The 11929-nt window shown below is 46.5% G+C and overlaps 1 protein-coding gene across 3 annotated transcripts in view; it reads right to left on the bottom strand.

Moving 5' to 3' along the window:
- Positions 1–3121: 3121 nt before the first annotated feature.
- csk (C-terminal Src kinase) overlaps positions 3122–11929 on the bottom strand; it is a 37742-nt gene continuing 28934 nt past the window's right edge. For all 3 annotated transcript variants that reach the window (XM_035396560.1, XM_035396562.1, XM_035396561.1), the window contains 9 exons: positions 11413–11632; positions 7673–7766; positions 7060–7125; positions 6660–6759; positions 6302–6392; positions 5977–6050; positions 5655–5850; positions 4945–5031; positions 3122–4222 (listed from right to left, as the gene is read on the bottom strand). In XM_035396560.1, coding sequence (XP_035252451.1) covers positions 4040–4222; positions 4945–5031; positions 5655–5850; positions 5977–6050; positions 6302–6392; positions 6660–6759; positions 7060–7125; positions 7673–7766; positions 11413–11632 — 1111 coding nt within the window. In that variant the 3' untranslated portion in view covers positions 3122–4039. The remainder of the gene's footprint in view (positions 4223–4944; positions 5032–5654; positions 5851–5976; positions 6051–6301; positions 6393–6659; positions 6760–7059; positions 7126–7672; positions 7767–11412; positions 11633–11929) is intronic.

Genomic DNA, 11929 nt, shown 5'->3' with positions numbered 1-11929 from the left:
AATGTGTACACTGGGACACACACCTCTCCAGGTTTCTAACACTAGCATGCACCTCTAGGATGATTTACCAAGATGACTGGATTTCTGAGGATGGCATAAGATGGTCATGATTTTAATAATGATTTTAGTAAAATTCATTAATTTAGCTAAGCTTTTTTCCACTACCAACACTGGAGTTTTTTTATTCATTATTTTTTAAAGAGAATAATTCACAACTGTATGTGGTATCTATAAACTGCAGCGGTTGCACCAACCTGGAAGTATAAAAGTGTGAAGGGAAAATTTTGGAACACAAGAGCATCCAAATGTGCAGGTACAAGACTAATAACTAAATGCATCGAATTCATGTTACTCACATGTCACTCACATCGAATTATATAAAATCCCTTCCCATAATTATATGGACAATCCCACAAAGTTACATTTGTTGACAAGAACACTGGTGGGCCGGGGGCTCCAGGCTTAAGGTATTTTGGAAATGTTGTGGGTCAGTACACTCCCCCATGTTTATGGAAAGCTGCTTAGGATGTCAATGCCTTACTCTACTGTAGTGCCAAGTGAACATTAGGCTCAGGATTACACTTTTACTGTGTCTGTGAGTGACAGAATACTTCTGCGCTGTCCTTGAGCAATCCGGAGGTCAAGCATCTAAGATGATGACGTCATCAGACCCGCCACCAAGCACCTTTGCACATCGAGTTAAGATAACAGATGCTGGTGACCAAGAACTTGCATACGTGTTAACAATTTCAGTTCTAAAAACAAATATCACAATTTCAGGGTATTTTGAGCCAGTCTTCGTACTAGCCTAATTAGAGGACACTGCATTACTGCTACGACCTTAAGTTTTTTTCACAGTGAGAAATACTGCCACCTGCTGGCAGCATGTTATTTGCAATTATTCAGCCTTAAATAATTCCACAAGCAGGTACCATGGTCAAGGCTAGATTTCCACTTCTTGAAACAGAACTTCTGCACAAAGGGACAGTGTATGATCTTTACAGTACTTTTGTAACCCATTCATTCATTTGGTTCTAATTCTGCCTCAGCAGTTGCTATTGACAAAAACAGGGACCCCATTTCTGTATGCATAACGCTACGTGTCACATGTGCACGCTTGTGTGTATATGTATACACACACATTCATACACAAACACATATGCATATAACGCTACATATATAAAACGAATGCAAAGCATTACTACAGAAAACATTGGCGCAGACAGGATGAATCATAAATGATAACACTGCCATGTATAGTTATACAACCGAACAATACATTTCCTTGAAGCGGATTTCAATGCTGCTGTGCATTATGGCCTGGCTGAATGACTCATCGAGCCCTGACCCAGGGGAAACTGTGGGAGGCAAAGAGCACTGGGGTACAGTGACGGCTCCCCCCTGAGGACAGAGAGAGAAGCAGAGGGAGGTTCAGGGAGAGGAGACGATGTGTGTGAATCAGCAGTATGAATACATGCACAGTTCACTTTCTCATGATTAAGTCAGCTGAAAATGCCTTTATATGAATCCGATTGCACTTGGGAATGTGGTCTAGAAACCAGCAGCCCCAAGAGTGCCATAAGACTGTAGGAAACAGACTCGCTGGAGAGGTGACAGGACGGCAGCGAATGTCACTGCAGATAAGATCATCCGCTGACTCTCCGCAGCACAAACCAGGGCTGCCTTTCCTCAGGTTAAATGTGTTCCATGTGCTGTGCATGCAGAAGTCAGTGTACACGTTTGAGCGTGTCCACGCATATATATGTAGGCCGTGGCAGGGGGGAATCTCCCAGCCCTGATGGACAGGCTAGGAGCAGCGTGACAGGGGGGAGAGAGTCCTCTCCTTCACAGGATGAGCCAAAAAATCCCCATTGACTGACATGCAGCTGACCTAGCCCTAGACCAGGCTCTGACTGGCCTTATGCACCGGGCCGACATCTCTGCTGCAAGGCTGGGGAAAGCAGTGCGGCAAATCTGCCCACTTCCAGGACGTAAGCAATATCTTTAAACAATCACATCGACTCAGTGACAGCGGGTCAATGGTGAAGACGGTGATTAAAATTGGAGACTGGATCAAACAGAGTCACACGGATGTGATCCCTGGTGTGTCCATCACTGCCAGAGTAAAAGCTGTTCTCAGACAGACCTGGGTGGGTCTTGGGCTCCATGATTATGAACAGACACACAGGCCCTTACCCAGAAGAAAGAGGACGCAAGAACATGGGGGACAGTTAAAGAGTGCATGCACACAGAAACACGTGCATGCTCACAGACACCCTCATTCTCACAAACACCATCATTCTCACATAGACACACACACGCACAGAGATAGACACATGCACACACAAACACATGCATGCACACAGATGCACACAGATACACGTGCATGCAGACAGACACATGCATGCAGAAACACATGCATTCACACAGAAACACAAGCAAGCACACAGACGAACATGCACATAGACACAAGCATGCACAGAGAAACAGACGCATGCACGCAGAAACACTTGCATGCACACAGAGATATGTATGCACACAGCTAAAGAAATATTCAACAGTCAGGGCCCTTGACTAGTGAACTAGACAGCACATTTAATCAATAATGGAATTGGCAATTGGGTGATTATTTATTTGGGGGACTCTGTGTGTGTGTGTGTGTGTGTGTGTGTGTGTGTGCGCGCACGTGTGTGCGAATGGGGGGGCTAGTCGACAAAAGCACTCAAATTGAAAATCACAACCCTTGATCATTGCATGCTGAGATTAGAAACAACATAGGGGGCGACATAGCTCAGGAGGTAAGACCGATTGTCTGGCAGTCGGAGGGTTGCCGGTTCAAACCCCGCCCTGGGTGTGTCAAAGTGTACTTGAGCAAGACACCTAACCCCTAACTGCTCTGGCGAATGAGAGGCATCAATTGTAAAGCGCTTTGGATAAAAGCACTATATAAATGCAGTCCATTTACCATTTACCAGAAACCTGTCCACTTGAGATGGTCATAGATAGTTGTGTATTGCGATGGAAAGAGCTGGTCATAGATAGTTGTGTATTGCGATGGAAAGAGCTGGTCATAGATAGTTGTGTACTGCGATGGAAAGAGCTGAAGTTGAAGACTCATGCAGACTTTCAGGTTTTTTTTCTGTATTTTTCAATTTGTTTGTTTTCCAAACTGGTCAGATGGAATGGTTTATTCATAATCATGGTGGCATAATGAAACAAACATTAATAGCACTGACAGTAACTGAAGGCCCCCCCGAACGGCATGCACCCCCTCCCGCTCTCAGCCCCACACCCCAGGCCTCTACACGCATCGTTTGGGTCCTGTTTTTTTGTCTTCTTTTGTGTCCTTTATATATAGATATTCATATAAAAAAGCCTGCATATTGATAGCGCCGCCCTGTCTTGGACATACCGATACATTTCCGGAAAGATCAGCTCAAAAAGTCTCATTTCTCTTGTTTCCATTCAGAGAAGAGCGAGATGTAGAAGGTTGCAGAAATTAATTAAAAAAACAACATAAAAAATAATTGTAATAAAAAAACACAACAGTCGAAGTAACGGAGCGCGTGGCACCCTGGGGTTTGGAGTTCAGGAGGCACGTTGGCTGAGAGTGAAGGCCTCGCTCACTTCCGCCAGTGCGGTGTGTCCGATTCCCAGCATGCCACACACAGGGTCAGGGGTCAAGATAGGAAGGAGAAGGCCTGCCTCACCCCCCGCCTTGCAATGAGATGGATGGACAGAGTGTGCATGATAAAGAGAGAGAAGGAAGGAGGGACAGAAGAGAAAAGAAGGGTACAGCAACTCGATAGAGAGGGGGAGGGAGGGGATGACGAAAAGAGAGTGAGAGGGTGAGAGAGAACGAGCGAAAGAGAGGAACAGGGGAGGGAAAGGCCTGGGATGAACAGGTGGTGTTCATTCTTTCATCACCATGGAGTGGTGGTAGTGGGGAGGGGGGTGTATAGTTCCAGAAAGCTGGTGCAGGAGTCAGGGTGTGGTCCCGATCAGAGAAAAGGCAGGCCTCCCCTCCCTTCACCTCCTCTCACAGGTAGAGCTCCTTGGCTCTGATATGCTGCAGCTTGTCCCTCAGCACGCGGAAGGAGGGCCGCACCACGGGGTCCAGGGTCCAGCACTGCTTCATGATGTCGTACACCACCGGCGGGCACCCGTCCGGGGCATCCATCTTGTAACCTTTCTCCACCCGCGGGACAACATCCTTCAAAGGCTGAGAATAGGAGAGCGGGGAATGCAGACATGAGGTTGACAACATCTCCCTCTACTGGCCATATGATGGAATAACCTTAAACTAAGTTCATCATTGCTAATGCCGGGTGTTTGTCACGGAAAATACGGGCTGAAGTCACAGATTTACACGCGATTGAAAATCTCGCATTGAGCATGTGCTTATCTGTGCTCTCCCATACTGATAATGGAGGCTGTAGCAATGAGCACTTCTGAATACTATTTGGCACTTTAAATCGAAAGAAAAGGGAGTGATAAGGTTAAAATGAGATGATGAGCGATATTTTATGTATGAGTGTGTATTTTTACTCATATTAACCAAAACAATAACTAATGCTGTAGTTTAGATGAAGGCGCCTGGGTGTGGGGAGGGCGTTCTGCCCAAGTTTTCTCCCAGAAGTAATAAATCTATCCTTATTAACCTTATTTGGGGGCCAATAAAACAACGTGATGATTCACCAGTGCACAAGGTAAACATCAATGATATAAATGCTCAGAAGGACTGCCCCTCTGTGGGACTTTGGACATGCATTTTGAATGAACTAACTCTATTTCTGCAGGATAAAAAAAACATGGGTTATTTACATTTCCTGCTTTGTACCTTTTCCTACCTCTCTGGAGACTTACAAAGGCATAAAATACATTTATTTATGTGTATGTGGCCTTGGGAGGAAAAAAAAACTTTGCAGCAAAAGGAAAACTTACAATTCTGGGGTAAGGCACACGTCCAAAGGAGTAGATCTCCCACAGCAGGATGCCATAGCTCCACACGTCCGACTTTGTGGAGAACTTCTGCTCAAGAACACAAGAGATTGACACACACTTACAAACGCTCTCTGCCTCTTTCACAAGCACCCACCCCCTCATCCTAAAGTCCATCTGCCCTGCCACAGCAAGGGCACTGGGGTCTCCTCACAACCCCTCTCCCTGAGACACACACGCAAGCATACGCAAACACACATGCAAGCACACACAAACACATGTAAGCACACACAAACACACACAAGCACACAGAAACACACAGGCAAGCACACACACAAAAAGACACACACAAGCACACAGAAACACACAGGCAAGCACACACACAAAAAGACACACACAAGCCCACAGAAACACACAGGAAAGCATACACACAAAAAAACACACACAAGCACACAGAAACACACAGGCAAGCACACACAAAAAAACACACACAAGTACACAGAAACACACAGGCAAGCACACACACAAAAAGACACACACAAGCACACAGAAATACATAGGCAAGCGCACACACACAAAAAAAGAACACACACACACACAAAAATAAAATAAATGCACACAAGCACACAGAACCAAGCACACAAATAAATGCACACAAGCACATAGAACCAAGCACACAAATAAACGCACGCAAGCACGTGCGCACACGGTACCTTCTCCCTCAGGGCCTCGGGCGAAGTCCACTTGACGGGCAGCTTAGCCGTGTCCTGCGTGGAGGAGGCCTCCTTCGTCAGGCCGAAGTCGCTGACCTTGGCGATGTTGTCATCGGACACCAGAACGTTCCGGGCAGCCAGGTCTCTGTGCACAAAGTTATTGGCTTCCAGGTACTCCATGGCCTCGCAGACGTGTCTGAGGACCGAGCGAGGGAGGGAAGCGGGAGAGAGAGGGAGAGTGAGAAGACAGGGAGCGAGTGATGGAGTGGAAATGCTCTGTCGCTGGAGCGGAGGAGAAGTGAAGGAGTGAGGTGTCACTCACATGGAGAACTTGAGAAGGCAGTCCCCACCCAGCACTGTTCGACCTCGAGAGCGCAGGTAGTCCACCAGACTGCCCTGGACAGGCGAAAATACACACTTTCATTCTCCTGAAAGGCCAAGGGCAACACTTTCCATTCTATTATTCTAATGTAAGGACCATAGGAACACATGAATGCGAAAAACCATCTTCTCAGTGGATTTAGCACGTTTTGTGCCATTACAGCAGTCATTCAATTAGTCAGTTCAGCACCTTCATGAAGTAACCGTGTGAGCCTGTGTGTGTGTGTGTGTGTGTGTGTGTGTGTGTGAGAGCGTGTACACATTACCTTGGCCATGTACTCTGTGACGATAAACAGACTGCCCCTCTCCTCCACAATCACACCCAGAAGCTGCACGAGATTGTTGTGCCGTAGTTGCCTGCATGACAGAGGGACAATAAGAACCAAGTTAACAATACCACGCACACACGCACGCACGCACGCATACACACGCATGCATACACACCGTGGTCTATTTCCATGAGTTGCTACAATAAATATATAACAGTCAAGACAACAATTACAAAGGTGCAGAGCAGCTAACCAAGGTTAACTACAAGAAGTGATATAATTGCACCATACAAGACTATAGTACAACACAAAAGAATGCCTAGAACAGCTTTGGACACAGTGGAGGAAGACTCACGTCATGACGGAGGCCTCAGCGATGAAGGCTTGCGCTGTGGCGTCGTGTTTGATGCACTTCACTGCCACTTTGTTCCCCCTGTAATCTCCCACCATCACATCTGAGGAGGGGAGACACACACACACGCACGCACACAGCCGTTACTCTGGGCGTAACCACGGGGCGGATGGGGTGTGTGCTGTGGGATTGCCGTTAGTACGGTCACATTTCAATCGCACCTCTTTACAGGAGTACTGCCTTTTCCGTCTGCCAAGCCTAAAATCTGACCACATCCTAACAGACCAGCTCCACCTGAAACCCTCTCAGCTCGTGATTTACTTTCAAACTGAAACCTGGAGCGCATGACGAAACCACACGTGCTCCACACACACGACAATGACCGAGGGCCGGTGAAACAAACCTCCAAACTCCCCTTTCCCGATGGTCTGGATGAGCTTCAGTTCCTTCCTGTTCAGTGCCCAGCCGCCTGTAGGACAGGGGGAGGAGTTAGTCAGGGTTTTGGGGATCAGTGCCTGAGTCACTGGTTACCCCATCATTACAGCTGCAAGGAACATCTGGTGAGTGAAACCCAATGCACGTGCTGGAGTCATCCGCTTTTTCTAACCCCTCCTGGCTATTTTGACCATTGACTTTTGCTCTTGTTCTCGTTTCAAGTAATTAGGCACACGGCAGTGCTTGCACATGCTTCCTCTCTCATATCTACCATGACTTCGGTTTTCTCTGCTGGCATCTGAGGGATAGCTGTGGATGCTTCAGTTACTTGTTTGCCAAATTTACATGGAATTATTTCATTTGTTTTCATTTCTTACATTGGAAGTATTTCGGTGATTTAAGTTGGATTGTGTGGCGTCATTTATCTCTTGGCGGGTTCAGGGGCTGGCCATAACAAAATGCATTACAAATCTGCTAGTGGTAATGCTTGTGTATCTGTGGGGATATTTCTGCTGTCTACACTGGCTATGAGCTCCCTTCAGTTCCATATCCCACAATGCAACACTAATCAGAGGCCTTACTTCTGGAGAACTCGTCTTGGGCAGCTACAGTCCCCTCCATGAGTTTCGGCTTGATGAGTCGGGTACAGAGGCCGTCGGCATCATTGGTGTAATGCTGTGAACCAACAAACACCGGTTAGTGAGGCAAACCTGGTGTTCATTATGGCGATTGGCGTTGAGCTGTGAACAGGCAGATGCAGGTAAGTAAGGAAAATATCTGACTGGTGTAATTCTGCGAACAGACAGACAGTGAGCAGAGCTCTCATTCGTATCATGCAGAGTCAGACACAGGTATATAGAGCAGAGCTCTGATTGGTGTAATTCACTGAACAGGCAGACACAGGTTTATAAAGCAGAGCTCTGATTGGTGTAATTCACTGAACAGGCAGACACGGGTTCATAAAGCAAAGCTCTGATTGGTGTAAAGCACTAAAGAGGCAGACAGGTTTATAAAGCAGAGCTCTGATTGGTGTAATTCACTGAACAGGCAGACACGGGTTCATAAAGCAAAGCTCTGATTGGTGTAAAGCACTAAAGAGGCAGACAGGTTTATAAAGCAGAGCTCAGATTGGTGTAATGCTGCAAACACAGACAGGCCCTGTTGAGTAAGGGAAGGTTCTGCAGACAAGTCAATTAACTGACATTGTGTGGGAAGCGTGAGAACTGCTCTGCATGTGGTCTGGGAGAATCTATCTCCAGGGAAAGAGTGTGGGTGTGAGAGTTTTTCAATTCCTTCCATTTTCACAGAGAGAAGCAGCCATGAACCTACACTACTGCACCAATTAGATTTTTTTTTTTTTTTTTTTTTTTTTTTTTTTTTTTTTTGTATGACTGACTCAGAAAATACAAATAAATGTGAATATATAAATAACCAAAAACAGCTTATGCAATGAACAATATTATCCAGCAGAGGGCAACTGGAGACCAACAAAGCTTTCTTCAAAGCAAGAGACGCCTTTTAGAAATTTGTCGACACATGCATTTTCAATAAAGCTGAAGCCAAATGTTTTTGCTGAACAGCCTGTTCTTTAAAGAGCAAGATTTTGAATACGAAAGATAAACATGTTTCATTTAATGAATCAAACAAGATCATTTTTAGTTGTATGAAAACACTCATAAGAATTTACTGATGATATCTTGAGGATTCAGACACCACAATGAGATCTTATACGGACGCACAGCCACAGACACACCCATATGCATGCATCAACAGAAATTGATGAGTGACATGCATTGTTCACCCGTCGGATAAATTTGGTTAAATTTGGAACCTGCCCTTTCACACTTCCTGCTCATTAACTTCCAGGAAAGACATCATAACTCACGCAGAACAGTGACACTTCAAACACACACACGCACTCCTGCAAGCCCGCAGAAAAACATAACCTGTCAAATACAGAAATTTGGTATTTGTCATAGACATTTTACTGTACTAACAATGCAACTACCTCCAATTCATTAATGGCATTTGGAAAGAGGAAGTCATCTCTAAGCAAAATACACATGACAACAAGCGCATTATTGATCGAGTGGTATGAACTTCAGGTAGAAAGTGCATTCCTTGTACAGCCCAACTCACACTGAGGGCAAAACGGTGGACTGCACAGACAGCCCACAGATCTGTGGCCGACATGCTGTAACTTATTTATCGATATAATTCAATTAGAATGGTATCCCGTAAGAATATCCTCAGCTAACCAGAAGCCAGCGGAGTATTGACGCCAGAACCACAGAGAGAGAGATTGAGAAAAGGGAGAGCTGAGGCAGAGGGAGAGTGCCACGCCCACTTCAGCTCCAGGGGCCCAGCTACGTGTAAATTAGCATCAGTACCTCGTGCCGTTTCCTGTCCATGATGACACCTCGCGGTTACAGGGGTGTGAGACTGACAGGAAGCAGAGAGCCGGAGTCCTTGTGAGTGATTATCCCACCTGTAGGGCATCTCTGTTCCGCTCCTCATAGATGCAGTATATGGGGTATTATAATCTCCTCCTCAGCCGTGCGTGTGTGTGTGCACATGCGTGCATACGTGTGCCTGTGCGTGTATGTGTGCGTGCATGCATGTGCGTACGCGTATGTGTGTGCGCGTGTGTGTAAAACCATGTGAACTTGTTGTGACAGGCTAGTTAGAGAGAGGGGAAATGGTACAACAAAAAAAACTAAAGAATGAGAGGAATCCAGTAATGGGCCTATTGGTGTGTGTGTGTGTGTGTGTGTGAGAGAGAGACAGAGAAAGGTATAGTGTAATAAAGAGAGAGAGAGAGAGAGAGAGAGAAAGGGAGAGAGAGGGAGGGGCAAAGAGAGGGAGAGAGAATGAGGGAGAGAGATGGTAGATAGAGTCAAACTAAAGAGAGAGGAGGAGATGGAGGAGGAAGAGAGAATCGTAGAATCGCAGCTTTGAACCCTCTCAATGTCTCAGGAGAAAAAGATCAACCTTAATTAAAGTGCAATTGCAGAGATTTACCGGCGTTCCTATAACACCAGATGAAAGACATTTCCTACTTCATCACTCCCTTCCTTCCATGTAAAATCCTGAAGCCAAATTGGGCACGGACCCCTCGCACACAAGCCTCTTCTTATTTTCACCTCAGGAAGATGAATGAAGGGCATCAACTGTTGCTAAATAAACCCTTTAAACACTCTGCTGGTAGGAGCTCCAGATGCACTTCCCATGATAAAAACATGCAGTGCCACTGTTTGCTGAAGGCTTAGGGTGGCTTCTGTTGGGAGGCTGGAGCATTTCTCTACTGACACAGGCCACACTGAAATCAGCCACACACACATGGCTGTTTGATCACAGCGAATACTTCACTCAATACACACATGAGGTTGAAGAAATGACAGGCTGTGTGGCAGATACCGGAGACATGTACACAAACACACACACACACCTCGGCTTGCAGGCTCATTGCAATGAATCACACACAAGAGCCTTAAAAACATAACGTACCTGAGCAGATGCAAACACTGACATCCGAATGCACAGGGTAAAAATGTGTGCAGTACTGCTGCTACCGAAGCAGATAAGGACCAATGGTCGGTTGTGGAGAAGGCTATACCACCATCTACAGCCCTGCAGACCCCCTACTGCAACAATCCAACACACAGTGGGGTGTCAAAAATATGGAGTCAAAATGTACTTATTGGTGAGTGGGGCTGATTCTCATTGAATATCCATTAAATGGTAATGTCTGAACATTGAATAACATCCCTAGTGGCCCCAGTCACCTGTACCGCAGGACAAAAAACTGATCTGAGATCAGTTTGTGTTTTGTCAGTATAAGTGAGCGAGAGCCTGCTGGATCGGAGGCAGAGCGAGGGGCAGGCCTAGGCTGCTGTGTCTTTGCTGGCTTGTGTTTTTTTTCTCAGTCATTTCCTGTTTTGTCTGTTTGAGTGTGAGTGTGCGTGCGTGTGTGTGTGTGCGAATGCAGGGGAGGAGGCTGAGGGAAGTCACAGTGTGGAGGAGGTACAGGGTATTTCTTCTGAGAGGAGACGCATTCCTGAAGAAGGAGGACACGCTCCCTCTGTGTCCCTCTCTCTAAAGACTCTCTCCCTGTGCGTCTCCATAGAACTCTCCTTTTGCATCTCTCTCTAAAACTCTCCCTCTGTGTCTCTCTAACGCTCTCCATCTGTGCCTCTAAGACTCTGTCGGTCTCCATAAAACTCTCAATGTACGGCTTCCTGAGAGTCTCCTCCTGTGCATCTAAGACTCTCTCCATTTGTGTCTCTCCCTCTGTCTCCTCTCTCTCCTCTCCCCGTCTCACCTCCACAAGCTGCATGAGGTTCTCGAAGTACTCCTCCTCGTCGATGGTGAGCTTGCCGTTGTGGTAGATGATGCGGTAGTGCTCCACCTTGCCCTCGCAGCTGACGCAGAGGGTGTAGTCCCCGGGGTAGTTGGTGCTCTCTCTCACTAAGAAGAGTCCCGTCTCTGGGGGGTAGAGAAGCCTCTCTGCCTGGTCCCGCGTGATCTTTCCATGGAACCACCTGGCAGACCGAGACCAGAGGGTGAAACGGGTCATGCAAGCACACGTACACACACACACACACACACACTCACGCACACACACACACACACACACACACATACTCCCACACACTAATGAACAAAGAAGCCCACAAAGTGAAGAAAAGCAAGCGGGGACAGTTACACTCCAGCCTGATTGTGTACATCATTCTGGCATAGCTGCCAACCCAGTGGCCAAAACTTTGAAGACACAAGTGGATCCATATCTGGTGCACTGTCCAAACTGGGTGCCATCACTTTACAGGATTTGAAAGCTA

This window comes from Anguilla anguilla, chromosome 16 (genome assembly GCF_013347855.1).
Source record: "Anguilla anguilla isolate fAngAng1 chromosome 16, fAngAng1.pri, whole genome shotgun sequence".
Taxonomy (NCBI): Eukaryota; Metazoa; Chordata; class Actinopteri; order Anguilliformes; family Anguillidae; genus Anguilla; species Anguilla anguilla.
Note: the sequence above shows the minus strand (reverse complement) of the source record. Positions and strands in the feature narration are given on the sequence as shown.